The sequence below is a fragment of the Antechinus flavipes genome, chromosome 2, assembly GCF_016432865.1.
Source record: "Antechinus flavipes isolate AdamAnt ecotype Samford, QLD, Australia chromosome 2, AdamAnt_v2, whole genome shotgun sequence".
NCBI classification, from domain to species: Eukaryota; Metazoa; Chordata; class Mammalia; order Dasyuromorphia; family Dasyuridae; genus Antechinus; species Antechinus flavipes.
In genome coordinates, this window is record NC_067399.1 from 51435534 (window position 1) to 51453259 (window position 17726).

Consider the following 17726-nt stretch of genomic DNA (forward strand, 5'->3'; position numbering starts at 1 on the left):
GGGGAGGTTGGGGGGCAGAGGGAGGGGGAGGAGAGGAGGAGGAGGAGGAAGCGGCGCCCTGCGGCTGGCCCGGCCCCGGGGCGGGGCACAGGGAGTGGCAGAAGCGGGGTCTGGCCGCCGCGCGGGTCAGTGCCGGGCTCCCGCCGCCGCCGCCGTCTCCTCCTCCTCCTCCTCCCGCTGCCCGCTCTCTCGCGGGGCGCCGCCCGCCGTCATGGGGCAGATCGAATGGGCCATGTGGGCGAACGAGCAGGCTCTGGCGTCCGGCCTCAGTGAGTGGGGAGAGGGGCACGATGTGGGGGCGGGGGGCGGCTTGGCCCGTCCGGCTCCCTGGGCACTGCCAGCTCTTCCCCGCCCCCACCGGAGGCCCTGGGCTGGAAACTTTGTCAGTTATAACTTAACTCTGATTAACCTGGAGTGAGTGTCCCGGGCCGGGGGGCCGGACGTGGGGAGCGGAGTGGGGGCAGACCGGGAGGTGGGTGGGAAGGAGATGGAGGTGGGTGTCCAGAGCTTTGTGGGGGAGAGGGGAAGAAAGAGGTAAAATAGAGGGGAGGAAGGGAGAGACAGAGACAGAGAGAAAGGGGAGCGACTCAGAAAGAGAGGGGAGAGAAAGAAAGAGAGAGAAAGAGGGGGGAGGGAGACAGAGAAAGGGGAGGGAGTCAGAGGAGAGAGAGACAGAGAAAGGGGAGGGAGACAGAGAGGAGAGATAGAGTGAGGGGAGGGAGACAGAGAGAGGGGAGAAAGAGAGAAAAAAGGGAGGGAAACAGAGGAGAGAGAGAGAGAAAAAAAAGAGAGGGAGGCAGAGAGAAGGGAGTGAGAGAGTTGAAGGAGAGGGAAGGAGAGACAGAGAGACAGAGACAGAGATAGAGACAGAGATGAGAAGGAGGGAGATACAGGAGAAGGAGAGAGAAATAGAAAAGGGAGGGAGAGACAGAGACAGAGGGAGACACACAGAAAGACAGAGAGAGCTTGGTTAACTGACTGTGAGATTGTTAGTTTGGGAACTAACTAGATGTGCCAGAGGTAAGGGCAACAGCTGGGGGCACCACCAGGCTTGGCGGGAAGGGAGGCAAAGAGGAGCTTGGACATCTGGCCAGAGGTTAAGGAGTAAGGGGAACCCAGGAAGTAGGGGCTCTGTTTGGTAGCATCCATCAACTATGTGACTCCCTTTCTGCCCCCTCTTTCTCAAGTTGTATTTAATTCTGAACTTCAGAAAGGCGAGTGAGAAGGAAGCTGCCTCTCCTAGGTTGAGGAAATAAAAGTGAAAAGGGGAAGTGGGGTTTTCTCCCTCAGATGGTCTTCTTCTCTAACCTCTTTCTCCTCTTCCTTGTGGTTTCTGGCTAGGTCACCACCCTTCCATTAAGCCTGGGAAAGTCCCCATGTGCTGTTGCAGCCTCCGACCCGACACCCTCTGATCTGAGAGGCAGAGGGCCCCTGGGGGAGGGGTGCCGTAGTAGTTGAGGTACAGGGGTACGTTTACACCACGGCCCTCCCAAGGCCCAGCCAAGTCTTGGGGTTATAGTTCTTCCAAAACAAATACCTCCAAGTCCTGAGCCACCCCCTTACCCTAAGGATGCACATTGAGCACGGAGAGCATGGAACAAAGAGAGAATCTAAGATCCTAAGATTTAGTACTAGAAGGAACTTTGGAGATGAAGTCCCATTTTATGGATGAGAAAACAGGCTTTGAGGAGGAAATCGCTTGCTCAAAAGCCCACAGCTGAGTAGAGTCAGAGGTGGGACCTGAACTCGGGGCTTCTACCTCCACACTCAGCCCACAGCTGACCGGGACCAGAGTGAGACAGGCTCCCTTTTGCCCTCCATGACGCCAGCAGACTGTGTCCCTAAGACGGAGATAGAATCCCAAAGCTAGAAGGAACCTCCAACTTCATGAACTCGTTGGCCTTTAGGGAACAGCTAAGCTAAAGTCAGACTTCCCCTTTCTGCTCAGCCCCTCAGCTTTCTTTCTTCCTCAGAGATCTGCTCCCTCTGATTTCAGCCCAAGCCTGAGTATGAAGGTCCTCGCCCTCTCCCAAGAAGGGGCTTTATCCATCCCTGTGAGAGGTGCCTTTAAAACTTATCAGTTCAGCCTATTTATTATTGGGGGTTTGTTTTATTTTTGCCGAGGCAATTGGGGTTAAGTGACTTGCCCAGGGCCACACAGCCAGGAAGTGTTAAGTTCTGAGGTCCTCCTGACTTCAGGGCTGGTGCTCTATCCCCTGCACCACCCAGCTGCCCCCTCAGCCTACTTATTGTTGAGAAGCCTTGGGCGACCTGGGTGAAAGCATCACCTCCAGAAGCTGAGCCTCTGCGTCTTTCCCTAACTTCACCTTGCATCAACCTTGCAAATTCCCTGCAGAAAAGAGAAATACCCAGAATGTTTCTCTTAACTCCTCAGAGTTCTCCGGTCTGGGCTGTTGGGGGTGACTTTTTCTTTGCATTGTGGATCGGGGAGATCCCAGCCAACTATAAAACCTGCAAAGCAAATCTAGTTTACATTCATGATGTAAATTAGTCCATGTAAAGTGCGGGTCATAAAGTCAGTTAGTAAGAGGCAGAGCCGGAATTGAATCTTGGGGCTTCTGATTTATAAATATCTTTGGACTTTGAACCATTCTGAGACCTTCAACTGGAACAGTCCTTAACAAGCACAGTCATTAGGGTCTTTTTTTTTTTTTTTTGAAAGTTGTGAAGGATAATCATTTCTTAGCTGAAGGAAGCCCTATGCCTGGCAAATGAACCGGAAAGAGGGGGAAAAAATCCTTTGAAGATTCTGAAATTTAAAGATCAGGGAAGCAAGTAGAGCCCCACTCAAACAATGGTAACAATTGAATGGAGGTTAGGGTTTTTTTTTAAGTAGTTAAAATCACATGATCTGAAATCTCAATGTGTTTGGACTGCTTGAATATTGTTCCTTTTTTTAAAAAATGAAATTGTATTGATATTTTTTGTTTTGGCATTGCCTAGATTTAACACCCTCTTCCCCTCCCCCCCAATAATCTCCCTCTTCTTTCCCAGGAAGCAACTCCACATAAAAATTATTTTTAAGAGAAAAGAGGAAAAAATTAGCAAAACTGATAAATGCAATAAAAAAATCTGAAAATACATGTAGTTTTCCACATTTGTGTCCTTCCCACTTCTACAAAGGAATAGAGAAAAGCATCTTCTTTTACCTTTTCTTTGGGGCTAAATGCATAAATTTAAAATTTATACCACTGGTGAGCCTTAACCTTTTTTTTTTTTTAAAGCCCTTTAGTGATACTTTTTGTTTTGTTGTAAAGAGGATCACTTCTCAACGATCATTCTCTCTTTCATAAGAAAGAAATAGTTAAACATAACAAACCAACTCACTGAAAATGTCTGACAGCACATGCACTATTCTCTCCCTCTAGTCCATCACTTTTCTACTGAGAACAAGGAAGTATTGAACCTCCATGTCAGCTGGGCAGCAATCAGGACGTGTGTTAGTTTAGCAGTAACACAAGAGCTCCTTGGAGAACAATTCAATCCACTTGCTTCTTACAGGAATAGGGTTCTGGGTTCACTGCTAGCAATTGACTGGACTTAATCAAGGCAGTGAGAATACTGATGTTCCTGAGGACTCTGGGACATCATTTCAACTCCATGGGCTGTCATTGCTAATTTATCTTTTTAAAAAAATTTTAAAGTTTTTTTATTTTCAAAATATATGCATAGATAGTTTTCAACATTCACCCTTGCAAAATCTTGTGTTTTGAATTTTTTTCTCCTTCCCTTTCCCCCCTCCCCTCCCCTATATGACAAGTAATCCAATATATGACAAACACGTGCAATTTTTCTATACATATTTCCACAATTATCATGCTGCACAAGAACAATCAGATTAAAAAGAAAAAAATAAGAAAACAAAATTAATCTATCTTTTTATTTTATTTTATCTTTTTAAATCCCCAGCCCTTGGCACAGTACTTAGTATATGGTTAACAGATATTTGTTGACTGACTGCCTAATCAGGCAATTCCCACCTGAGATTTTAGTCCTTTTATGAAGAGGACTGTGCTTTCCCAGAACCAGAAGGACTCACACATTGCCCAGGCTTTGGCTGAACTCCCAGAAATGTCAAGTGATTAAGAATATTCTATTTAGACTGGGAAGATTTGAATTTGGGACATGCTGGTCAGCTGCTGTGTGAACTTGGGCAAATCCTCTCCTCTCTCTGAGCTTAAATTGCCTTAGCTGCAGAATAAGGACTCTTGCCTTGGTAATTTCTCAGAGTGGTTGAGGGAAAGGTTCCTTATAAACTATTATCAAAGTATATCTTACTATAGCTTTTTATCTAGATCTGTGATTTCATAAGAGTCATTTTGGAAATCCCTTCACTGATGTAGAACAGCCATCCATCTGTAATGTACAATTTTGCAGAATTGTCCTGGGGTGTGAGTGTGGGGGTGAGGAAACGTGGTTAAGAGTTAAACACATGGTCTCACAGCAAATAGGTTTGTATCAAACACAGTACTTAATGTCTAGATGTGTCCCATTAATTACTAAGATTAATTTTATAATGATAATGATATATTAATGATATAATGATGTCTCATATTGATAGTTATTACTATTATTAATTACCATGCACTAATTAGGAAAGTTGTTGCCATGGAAAAACTCTCAGGTGTCTTGAATCCCCAGAGATTTTTCTACCCACACAGAGTAAGGGCTGACGGGGACTAAGGAAGAACCTTACTAGTCATTTCTTAGCCTGAGTTTGGACTTGAGCACCCAGAATGCTTTTCAGTTGCAGCTGCTGAGACGGGCTGGGCAGTTACTCGTTTCCTCCCAGAACTGGAAGTTCCACATGGTTTTAGTAGGCTTTTTTTCCTCTTGGGTTTCTCCAGAGAGTAAATGGTAGAGGAACCTGGTAGAGGATTATTCTTCAGATACCACTGGAATAGGTGGGCTCTGAGGCTCTTTCCAACCCCGAGGCTGATTCTGTGATTCTGGAACGTGGGTGACCCCAGTTCTAGGAAGCCAAGTTTGTTGGGGTCTGGGAAGAAGAATTATTGGGGCTTCTTTATTCTTGCTGTCTTCTTCCTGGAAAAGAGGCCTGGACTCCAATTCCCATTCTTCTTTATGCTAGTTCTAAGCCTTTAGGTTAACTACTTCCTTTTTTGTGCCTCAGTTTCCCAATCTATAAAAAGAAGGGATGGGGTTGGATGGGTCCTTTCAGTTCTAAAACCTGTGATGAAGGGAAACACACACACACACACACACACACACACACACACACACATCCTTAAGAGAATTTGTTTTGCAGTTAATTCACCAAGTAGGGCAAGACACCACCTCCTCCCTCACCTCCAGGTCTCTGATTCTGACTTAGCCAGTTTTCTGTTTCCTCTTAATGGATCCATAAACAGCTTCTGGTGACCTGAATTATTTTGTGGAAAAGGGAGACTAAGTGACTTCCCTCTCACCAAAAAGAACAAAGTTACAGCTAAAAGGATTTACGCTAAATAGGAGAGAGAGCTTATGATGGCCCCTCAGATTCAGAGGAAGAAAAGAGCTGAGCAGCTTCTATTTTCCCTTTCCTGTTGCAGTGAAGATTATCACATAATAAAGGAGGTGTTTGGGGATGGGGAGAAAGTGGTCTCTGCGAAAGCCTTTAAAAATTGTGCTGTTTATGAGGCTTGGTCCCTTCTATGGCCCTGAAGCCACTGAGGAGGTTTGGGTTCAATCAATCAATAAGTATTTATTAAGTATTTCCCACATGCCAGATGCTCTGCCAAGTTCAGAGGATAAAAATGCAAGAAAAAGGAAAGGTCGGTTCATTTCTTAGATGTCCCGAACAGAGAATGGACACCATGAAATAATAGCAACTGTTGTGGAAGGAAAGGAGATTAGTGGGGTACCAGAGCCGGGCCCCCATGGAAAATTCCCAGAGTTCTGCTGGCGGCAAGCTCTGAAAAGCCTGTGAGACTCTCAGATCCATCTTGGGAGCACACTCCGCGGCCATTCCCATGTATGTTCCCTCCTCTCCGGCATGTTGTAGCCATGGCTGGGGGGCGGGAGTCAGAAGCCCGGAGGGAGCGCCAGCCCAGCCACTTAGTACATGGGTTAACTCTGGGTCTAGTTCCCTCCCTGAGAGTCGGTTTCCATAGCTGGAAAAGCAAGGGTGAGCAGCCAGAGCTATTTCCTGGGGCTCTGCTTCAGCTCACTCTACTCCAGGGGGCTCAGCCCTGGGCTGGACAGAACTGGCAGCCCCCTCCGACGCGTGAGAGAATTCTTCTCATGGAGATGGAGAAAGGCAAGAGAAGACCCTCCGTGAATCCCCTTTGGGAGAGCACTGACCGTCCTACTCAGACCAAAATTGATGCGTTGGGGTCTCTGGGGAAGAGTGGGCAGGGAGAAGAGGAAGTCTTGGGCTTCTGGGCTGAGCTGGGCTCAAAAAGGCGGGGGTTTCCTGGTCCCGAGGTCCTTCTAACTCTGAGCTTCTGTGGCTGCTGCCCTCAAGAGCTGGGCAGCACCGTTCTGAAGTGTGTGTGTGAGTATGTGTGTGTGTGTGTGTGGGGGTGTACAGGTGTTTCATGGATGTGTGTGTGTGTGTGTGTGTGGGGGTGTATGGCCCCTGGAGCTGGCCCATGACCCTGACTCAGTTTCCCCTTCTCTCTCCACAGTCCTCCTGACTGGTGGTATCGTGGCAACCGCTGGGCAGTTTATCTGGTGGCAGTTCGGTGCCTACTCGATGTATCCTTCTTCTACACCCCCAGCCTTGCCTGACCCTCCATTCCTTATCCAAGGGATCTGTATCCAGTCATTGAGCTTCCTTCTTTGTCAGATGATACAGGAAAGCTAGGACTGGCCTTAGAACAGAATGTCAGAGCTAAGAGGGGCCCTGGAACCCAGAATGTCAGAGCTGGTGGGGGAGACCCTAGAACTTGGAATGTCAGAGCTGGGAGGGACCTTAGAACACAGAGCATCAGGCTGGGAAGACTCTTAGAACACAAAACGTCAGAGCTGGCAGGAGGGCCCTTGCAACAGGGAATGTCAGAGGTGGGAAGGCTCTCGGAGATGGTCTTGTTCAACTTTGTGGATCCTTTCACAGATGAATAAACTCAGCAAAGTCTCCCCTTTCCCAAGGACACAAAGTTAGTTAATGGCAAAGCTGAGACTAGCGCTCCATAGGCCTTGGTCATGAGCCCCTTTACCACTGCTTGATTTCTTTTATTTTTCCTTTTTTAATATCTTTTTTTAAAATTCAATTTTATTTTGTTTTCAGTTTTAAGTTCTCTTCTTCCCCTTATTGAGAAGACAAGACAAACAAAGCCCATTAATAGTCATGGAAAACAGATTTCTATCTTAGCCTTGTCAGAAAAAAAAAGAAAGAGAGGAAGAAGGAAAGAGAGAAGGAAAGAAAGGGAGGGAGGAAGGAAGGGAGGGAGGAGGGAAGGGAGAAAGGGAAGGAGGGAGGAATGAAGGAAAGAAGAAGAGGAAGGAAGAAAGGAGGGAGGGAGAAGAGAAGGGAAGGAAGGAGGGAGAAAGGAAGGAAGGAAGGAAGGAAAGAAAAAGAGAAAATAGTTTTTGATGTACACACTGGCTCCAGCAGCTCTCTATCAGTGTATCATGATAGATGGGTAGTGTATCATGAATCCTCTGGAACTGTGGTCAATCATTGTGTTGATGAGAGTTTCTAAGTCTTTCAAAGTTGATTATTTTACAATATAGCTTTTACTGTATACATTGTTCTGATTTCTGCTCATGTCCCTTTGCATCAGTTCACACAAGTCTTCTTGGATTTTTCTGAAACCATCCCCTATGTGGATTCCACAGCATCCCTTTCTTGGAACATCTTTCTCTAGCCACATAATGGTTCTATAACCTTAGAGCTGTTCCTAGCCATGTTCCCCAGCAGAACCATTGGTGGGCGGGTCTGGAGATTGGGCTGGATGAGTATCACGAAGAGAACATCATTGATCTAAGCTTGGAAGGGACAGCCAAGACCGTCTGATCCAATCTCCTCATTTCACAAAAATGAAGACTTTTCCTTAACTTAGACCCCTCAGTGTAGCAGGAGTGTTCATCTGCCTGCTGGAATATCCCCGGGGCAAGAGGAAAAAGGGCTCCACCATGGAGCGGTGGTAAGCTGCCACCTTTGTCACGGGTGAGATCTGGGGAGCTTCAGGGCCACCTTTGCCCAGTTATCAGAAACAGGAAGGGCTGAGGACCCTTCCCACTCTTTGTCAGGTCCTCCTAGTCTGTGCTTGGAGAATGGGAGCCAGCCACTTGACAAAGTGCCCCAAGTGCCTAGCTCTGTGCTCAATATAAGAGAATAACCCCTCTATCCTCATGGAGCTTATCATGTCTTCAGGGAGAAAGGGCTTTAGGAATTAAAAGAAAGGAGAGATAGGGGAGAGTGAAGGTGGTCTGAGAGAAAAACAGAATTTTAACTGGGTCTTGAAAAATAGTTTGTGTGAGTGGGAGGGGGAAGGAGAGGAAGGAAACAGGGAAGGAGGAAGAGACCTGATTCCAGGCAGAGAACAGCATGAGTCAGACATTTGACAGATGCCGGTCATCATGGGTAATGGGTGAGTGAGAGACCCCCAGTCCCTACTCCTTGAATCCTTCTCTGAGCACTGTTAGCCCACAGTGATATGCATTCTTGGTCCGTAACTGATTCAAAACATCTATATTGATCTGGACAACAAGCAATACTTATAAGCTGTTGTTCATTGCTGTTTTCTGTGTATCTTGTTCTCCCAACTGGAGCAAAAGCTCTGTGAAGGATAGGGGACATTGTCTTGTCTGTCTTTAATTCCCCAACGTCCTGGGCACACAGTAGGTGTTTCAGGAAGGAAAATGGTGGAGTGAGGATGACTCAGTACACACCCATCCCGATTACTGGAAAACTCAGGTGTCCTATTGACGCAAACAGCAACCTGTCTCACACACACACACACACACACACACACACACACACACACGCCCCTCTATCCCAATGTCTCGGAGACCTGGCTGAAGTCCTTTGAGTTGTTTCCCTTCAGTCTCCATTTACCTTTTCTTTTCCCTCCGTGCCTTTTTTCCCTCTTCTCGTCCAGTGGTCAGAAGTACCTGACATCTGTGGTGAAGGCATTTGGGCCCCTGACTAGGAACTACTACATCCGAGCCCTCCTGCACCTGTGGTGAGTAGCATCTACCTTCCTGAAGCTGGAGGGGAGGGCAGGCTTCTCTGGGAGAGTTAGGATACAAGGCGGCACTTCTGGAGTGATGGGGGACGGCCCTGGGCTCAGGACCCCTCGTTCTTTCCCCTTCCATTCTAAGACATTCCTGCCTGGTTTTAATGGATTTCATGGCTGTAATTCTGGTGGCCAGTTTAAAACCTGACCCTGCAGGGAAACAGGTTCATCTGTTTTCTGACTACCTGGATCTCCTCCTCCTTGTCCTTCCATCTTGTCTAGATGGGCAAAGGCCTTGTATTTTCCTTGGGGGAAATATGATGCTTAAGATTAATCTGATTGGGAAGCTCCAAGTAATGATGAGAAGGGTCAGGGGAGAACCAACCAACCTCTACATCAAGAGGACTTTGGCCGGTTCCTTGGACCACGTTGTAGGAAGACCATTGACGAGGTGGACAGCTCCTGAAAAGGTCAGTCTGCAGTGAGAGCCTGGAGACTTTGCTCTCTCAGGTCTGGATGAAGGATCTGGAACTGGAACTGGAAGGGACCTCAGAGGACATCTCGTCCAACCGCTTCATTTTAACACACGAGGATACGGGAGGTCTGAGATGGACCGAAGGCCACACGGCTGGAGATGTCGGAGGCCGGGGAAGAAAAGATTCAGAGGGGATGTGATAACTCCAAGCATCTGAAGAGTCGTCACGCAGAAGAGACACATGACTTGTTCTGTGTGGTTTGGGAAGGTCAAAAAAGCCTGTGTGGGCTTTATGTGAGAAAAACAACTTTCTAACAACTAGAGTTGACTAAAAAAGGAAGAAGAATTTATAGAGCACATAAGGCTCGATAATGTTACAAACAAAAATGTTTACAAACATTTAAGCTTTATAAAGTGCTTTACAAATATTATCTCAGTGTGTCCTCCCAACAATCCTAGGATGTAGATGCTATTATCGCTCCCATTTTACAGGTGAGGAAACAGAGGCAGATAGTAATTGAGCGGTTTGCCTTCGAATTGTCTTCTAAGTCCAAGATTCCCTCCTTCCCTTTTTGCCTCAGGCTCTTCAGCGCTGCCGCCTCCCCTGCCCATCCCTGACGATGTCTGACTGGTGATTCCTTTCTTTTCTCCCTCCACAGCTTGGCAGTGCCTGCAGGGGTTCTCCTGGCCACCATCCTGGGCACGGCCTGTCTGGCGATTGCAAGTGCAATCTATCTGTTGGTGAGTCGGACTGGCCAGACCAATGCAGCCTCTTCTCTGCCCTGGGTCCCCTCTCACACCCCCATCTTTTTTTTTTTTTTTTTTTTTTTTGCTGAGATAACTGGGGTTAAGAGACTTGCCCAGGGTCACACAGCAGGAAGTGTTAAGTGTTTGAGATCAGATCTAACTTAGGTCCTCCTGACTTCACACCCCCATCTTAAAGCCTTGGAAGGGACTACTTCAAAACCAGTGTCTGCCTTTAAGACCATTTAATAGAGCCGGCTCTCTATAAATATAAATGACCCGGCTCTTCATTTTACAATGAGGAAACAGGCCAGAGAGGGGAAGGGGCTTGTGACCGACAGAGGCCGGTCTTGACCACAAGCCCTGCTTTCTCCTGCTCCACCCTCTGTCCCAAAGTTGGTCAGACAATAAGCATTTATTAAACGCCGACTGTGTTCCAAACCTTATGCTAGGTACAGGGGATACAAAGAAGGGTAAAAACATGATCTAGAAAGGGAGAAGGAAGAGAAGAGAGAGAAAGACAGAGCTTGAGAGAGAGTCAGAGGGAGGAGGGAAGAGAAAGAGAGAAAAAAGAGAAAAGAGAAGAGAAAAAAAAGGAGAGAGACAGAAACAGAGAGAGCAGGACAGAAGTGGGGGGAGAAGAAGGGAGGCCTCCAGTTATGTGGGGAAGAAGCCCTAGGTGGGAAATGTCCCTGAGAAGAATCCCGGAGTAGTTTGGGAGCTAATGAGGGGAAGATGGGAAGGATGCTGCTCCTGGGGCACAGGCCAGCTGCTGAGCCAGCCTCCTCCCGCAGGGCCTGGGAGACCCAGGCCCAGACCGGCAGACCCATCCCTGGTTCCCCTTCTTTAGGCCGCTATCCGGGGGGAAGAGTGGAAGCCCATTGAGCAGAAGCCCATGGAGCGACCCCAGGTGGGGACCACCATCAAACAGCCCCCCAGCAACCCCCCACCCCGGCCCCCTGCCGAGGCCCGGAAGAAGCAGCCTGAGGAGGAAGCGGCAGGGCCCTCGGGGGGCCCCCAGGTGAACCCGGTCCCAGTGACGGATGAGGTTGTGTAAGGAGCCCCCCAGCCCCCACTCTGGCGGGGCTCAGCTCCCTGCACCACCTGTACTCCCACAAATGGCCAGCAGGGGGCAAAAGACGCCAAAGGCAGGTCCACTTGTGGGCTGGGCCCGGGAGCCTCCTCTTTGGCCCCGGGGCGGAGGCCGGCCTCTTTCCGGTCTGTCCACATCCTCGCTGACAGTTTCCAGTTGCGATACCTATTTTGTAATAAATGCGCCACCACGGTAAAAGCTCTCCTGTCTTTCTTCCTCAAATGGCCCCGGGGGGTTGGGTCAGGAAGAGGGGGTGGTCAGCACCCCCTTTCTGGAGTCCTTCCCAGTGTGTCGGGGCCATTCCCTTTGGATGCTTATCATTCACTTCTCACGACAGACCTGAGCTGTCCCACAAGCACTATCTTTGTCACTGACAGAGGGGACACTGAGGGGACACAGGGAAGCAGCTTGAATTCAGCTTTCTGACCAGGGTCACCCCCACTAGAAAGCTCAATATGTCTGCTTAGGTCTGCTTCACAGCCGCCTCCAGCTTAGCGAGGGCTCGGGTCCTGGAACGTACCCCACGTCCCTCTCTCTGACTTCAGAATTTTACAGGCATGTGCCCGGTACCGTGCCAAATGCGAGGGATGCTAAGAAAGACAAAAAGCAGGTGATATACGTTATATGTTCTTGGAGTTCGGTGCACAGGGTGGAACCACAGGGTGGAGAGGTGAGCAAGAAGTGAGAAATCCAGTTTCCCAGTGCTGCTTCTCAGAGTTTTCCCATGGGGGAGAAGCTACAATAGATCCTGTGTTTTGTGGATGTTTAAAAAAAGGGTAAAATCTAGTTCTCAGAATGGTTCCTTTCCAGTGGAAGAGAAAAGGCAGATAGATGGATGTCTAGAAAGATGAACTAGACTGATGGATGGATGGATGCAGACAGATGAATGACAAAAAGGTGGCTGTCTATATAGATGGATATGTAGAGGGAAACGACAAACCATTATCTCTGCCAAGAAAACCTCAAATGGGGTCACAAATAATTGGATAAGACTAAAATGACTAACAGAGAGATAGAGCAAGAGAGAGAAGAGGAGAAACAGAGAAAGAAAGGAAAGGAGAGAGACAGAGAGCAAGAGAGAAGAGGAGTCAGAAGAAGAAGGAGAGAGAGAAGAGAGAGAAAAAGAGCAAGAGAGGAGAGAAGAGAGAAACAGAGAAGAGAGTGAGCAAGAGAAGAGAAGAGAGACAGAGTCAGAGGGAGAAGGAGAGATAGAAGAGAGGGAAGAGAGAAAGAGGAGAAAGATCAAGAAAGAGAAAAGAAAGACAGAAAGAGAAGAGAAGAGATAGAGAAAAAAGAAAGAGGGGGAGAAAGAGAGGAGAGAGAAGAAAGGAGAGAGAAAGAGAAAAAAACAGAGAACAGAAAAGACAGAAGAGAGTGAAGGAAAGGAAGAGACAAAGAGAACCTAGCACAGTCCCTGACACTCTGCTCACCTCTGAAAATACAAATACAAGAAGACAATTTCTGTTCTCAAGGAGCTGATACTCTATAATGGGTACAGATAACATAATAAAGAAGAGATGAAAACAGGGAATCCCCAGTGAGACTATAGAAGGGGTGGAGAATCTATTTTCCTAGAAGGATAAGGAGAGTCTATCAAAGATTTTTACCCCAACAGTTACCAGAACATGAGGCAGGTTGTGCTAAAAGCCTCTTGAGAAGGTTCAGTCAAAGTTCAGGGGAGAGGAAGCCTTTACAACTCAGGCAGAGGAGATTTTACAGAGGAAATGGCACCTGAGCTGAGCTTTAATAAATGGGCAGGGTTTCAACAGGTGGAAGTATGGGGGAGAGCCCCAGTAGAGCTATGAGCAGAGATAAAGGAGTGGGAAAATCCCAGGGTGTGCCACAAAAACAGACCTTCCTTCCCTCCTCCGCTCATAAACTGTTATGACTAGGGGCCTTTAGCCATTAATTACAAGGGTCTCTGAACTGGATTGCAACACTCTCCTTAGGTATTGAAAAGAAGCCAGGCCAAGGGTTGGGCTGTCCTTACAGAAGGTTCTGAGTATGCTTTATTACCCCTCCCAACATTCTTGCTCTGGACACTGAATGGTCTGCGGGCAGATGCAGGGGGGAGGGGGGTGGGCATGACCAGGTCTTGCTGCTGTTACAGCCCCTGGATATTGTTAGGGGAGAGCAATACAGTCTTGAAGGCATTCTGATATAACTCCTAGCTGAAAAAGAATCCCCACTTCAACATCACTGAAGAGGGGTCAGCTAATCTGTGCTTGAAGATCTCCAAAGAAGAGAAATCAGATGGATAGATAGATAGATAGATTATAGATAGATGGATAGGTATATAGATGGATAAGAAAGAGATGATAAGATGGATGGATTAAATAGATAGCTATATGGTTGGATAGGTAAGAGAGAGCGATGGAACAGATAGAAAGATGAATAGATGATAATTAGATGGGTAGATAAATAGATAGATGGACAGATAAATAAATAGATTGATTGACAGATAAGTAGGTAGGTAGATAGACAGATTGATTATAGATTATAAATAGGTAGATAAATAGGTATATAGATGGATAAGAAAGAGAGGTGAATGATGGATGGATGGGTTAGATAGATGGATAGGTAAGATAGACAGAGAGAGAGAGAGAGAGAGAGAGAGAGAGAGAGAGAGAGAGAGAGAGAGAGAGCCTAGATAGACAAATGAACAAATGATAATTAGGTGGATAAATAAATAGATAGATGGATAGATGATAGATAGATTAACAAATCCTCTATTTGTTAGATAGGTAGACAGACAGATAGACATATGACCATATGGATAAATAGATGGGTAGATAGATGGATAGATGATAGATGAATAGATTGATAGATAAGACTGACAAGTAAGTAGATAGGTAGACAGACATAGATAAACAAACAGATAGGTAGACTGACAAATAGGTAGACAGATAGGTAGACAATCAAATAAACAGATAGAAAGATAGATAGATGAACAGATGGATACTTAGATGGGTGGATAAATAAATAGATAGATGAATGGATGATAAATAGATAAGACTCCCAATAGGTAAACAGGTAGACAGCTAAATAGATGATAGATAGATGGATGTATGGATGTATGGATAGATAGATGGGTGGATAAATAAATAGATAGATGAATAGATAAGACTGACATATAGGTAAACAGGTAGACATAAATAGATGATAAATAGAGAGTAGACATAAATAGATGATAGGTAGATAGATAGATGGCTAGATAGATAGATGGGTGGATAAATAAATAGACAGATAGATGATTTCTAGATAAACTGACAGATAGGTAGGCAGACAGGTAGATAGATAGATAGACATTCAGATGATAACTTGACAGAGACAGACAGGTAAATCATTTATTCATCACTTACTATGTCTAATCACTGTGGTAATCTCTAGAAATTCAAATACAAGCAAGTAAAATAGTCCTTGTGTTCTAGAAGCTTTCATTATAATAGAAGAAAACAAATAAAGAAATCTAGAAAGAAGTGCCATGGTTTTGAAATGTTTGGGAAGTAAAATTTCTAGGCTTGGTTCAAGGCAAGATGGGACCAAAATAAAAGGGCAGAGTCCAAGGTTCTGTTTTTGAGGTGAGAGGGTTCAAAATAGTTGTTCAGGGGCTATGATAAAGTGTAGAGACAGCTGAGAAGTAACTTCCTTTTTAGGAAAGTTTTTTAGAAACTTCCTTTCTAGGAGGCCTTTCCACTTAGGGCAAGCTCTGATTCTTGGGACACTGATCCAAATAATTCTGAATTTCTCTCTTGGTAACCTTTCCACATTTTATGTAGATCTATTCTCTGGGCCCTAAAGAAGCTGAGGACCCTTCAGATTCTTAAAGAGATCGGCCTCTCATTCCCCCCGAGTTGTTCTCTTTTTCGTGCTCAGCTTCTCCAATCCATTTATTTCACATTCAACAAGCATCTAAGTGACCCCCATATACACAAATTATCGGGCTAGGGTCCTTCAATCAGTTCTCACTGGAGATCCTGTTAGACCTAGAATTATGTACAGACCAGGGCTTCTAGAAGAAAAATTCCAAGTGAAAGACAAACTTTATTTCCAAATATGACTTTATTTTCGTAGAAACAGAAATATAAATTCTGGGGATAACAATAATTTAAATAAATTAACTACCCTCTTCTACTCCAAACTCCTTCCCTATTCCTTGCCTTTAGCTTTCAAGTCTTTTAACTTTCCATCTAAAACATGACATATTTGTGCCCAAGAAGAAGCCAAGGCTCCCCTCTGAGGGAACCCATAAAATTCACAGTATAACCTTCTTGAATTACCTCTGAACTTACTCTGCCGAGAACGAGAGCCAACCAACAGAGACTTCGAGCTGACACCTGATTCTTGGGGCCTTCCCTCAGATGCCCAACCTAAGCTGCTGCACGTATGGATAAAAAGCATCTTGCCACTTTTGTTGAATTTCCACAAAGGGCTGACCATATCCTACTGGTCTCTAGGCCCAGAAGCCTGGGTCTAAGGTTCTCCTGGCTTAAAACATACAGCCTGATGAGTATACTCTTACCAACCAGGTCCCAAGACAAACTGTTTTTCTTGGAACCTGAGCTGGGCAAGACAGGTGCAGCTGTGGAATCCATCTACTTGGACTCATCACTGAGAAAGGAGGAAGGACAGGGGAATGAGCCAAGGTGACCATATCATGGGGCTTTAAAATGAAACATATATATATACACACACATATATAGGTATATTTCTAATATTTCTAATACATATATTAGGGGTCTTTTCATTAAATCATATGTAGCCTTGGAGGCTCAAATAAACATTCAGAGCACCCTGGAAGAGGAAACTGTCTCCAAAAAGAGCAGGGAATTCCAATGAAAGGAAGAGCCCTCATGTCTGGGTCAGAACCGTGGCTGTCTGGTTTTCCCGTCCCATACAGGTCTCTCTCTTTGGAACCAGAGTCTGCCAACCTGTGGCTTCATGGGAATGGAAGTTGTTGGAGAGAAATCTTACAAAGGGTTAATTCTTCCCTTACTATTCAACCTGGGATTTTTCAAATAATGGCAACAGAAAATCATAAAGTCTCTGGATACAATGATGAGAAAAACTGATACAGTTTCTCTAGGACAAAACAATTGTATGAGAGATACTCCAACCACAGTGCCATTTGACATAAATAGTTAATAAATATATAGATACAGACATATGCACATAGCTACAATGTTTCCATAAATAAAATCTGTGGTCAGTGGGTTCTCAGAGTGGAATCACAGCCTTCCAGAGCAGATAGAGAACAAGTGCCCTGAGATAGCCCATTTCCCCCCTCTACTTTGCCCAGGCCTCTGCCCTGTGGGACAGTCTCAGGTCTGCCCAAGGAAAGGGACTGAACTCTGGATACAGAAGGCTTTGGAAGAGGAAAGAAAAATAAAAGAAAGAGGGCATCTGGAAGGTTGTATTCCAAAAAGAAATCCACCAAAAAACAGCCCACTGGGCTTGAAGATAACAATGATAATAATAATTATAAAATAAGTTACAAGTTTCAGAGTTCCAAAAGGCTTTCCCTTACAGCAACATGGTGAGGTAGGTTGTGAAAGGATTATTATTCCCAGTTTGCAAATGTTTATGTAACTTTTCCTGGGGATTCTAGTTATCAAATCTGGATTTAAAACCCAGGTTTCATTTAACTCCATCATTAAAAATATAACTTCCCCATGGCATCCCTACCCCCGACATCCATGTCCACCAGAGATTAGAATGAAGGACATCATAGAAAGTGATCCAACAGCGCTGGATCCAGTGGATGCACAAGGAGAGGAGTCTTGGGAAACCTTCAATTCAAAGACTGAAAGTCAGCAAGGATTAGCAATCAGGAACCAATAATAAACCAATAATAAATAATTGTAGGTCAAACAAATCCATCTGTCCAGCACTGCAGAGATATTGGAGAAATCCAAAAGGAAGAAGGAGGTTTCTTGTCTTGGCCAGGGTAGGGACTCCCTTGGGCACTGTCCTTCAACTGGGTTCAGAGGCTCACCGGGTTCAGAACTAGATCAGACCCTCGAGGTCACCTAATTCAATCTTCTTAGGGAAACTGAGGCCCAAAGTAATTCAAAGTCCCACAAGCAGTAGCAGAACCTAGATTCAAACTCAGATCTATTGATTCCAAACACGGGGCTCTTTCCATCCTTCCAGCCTGCTTCATAGGCCAAGTCTCATAACGGAGCTGGGCAAGTGATACAGAATGGAAGGAGCAGTGATTGAATCAAGAAGACTGAGCTCAGAGAGCCTCTCAGCTCCCGCTGACCATTCC

At 45.8% G+C, this 17726-nt stretch overlaps 1 protein-coding gene across 1 annotated transcript; it reads left to right on the forward strand.

Moving 5' to 3' along the window:
* The first annotated feature begins 110 nt into the window (after positions 1 to 110).
* Positions 111 to 11653, forward strand: LOC127547797 (cytochrome b-245 light chain). Its single transcript, XM_051974798.1, has 6 exons — positions 111 to 269; positions 6648 to 6717; positions 8034 to 8108; positions 9066 to 9149; positions 10278 to 10359; positions 11213 to 11653. Exons 1-6 carry the CDS (start codon positions 212 to 214, stop codon positions 11417 to 11419), a joined length of 576 nt encoding a protein of 191 aa, XP_051830758.1. The 5' UTR covers positions 111 to 211; the 3' UTR covers positions 11420 to 11653.
* The last annotated feature ends 6073 nt before the right edge of the window (positions 11654 to 17726 follow it).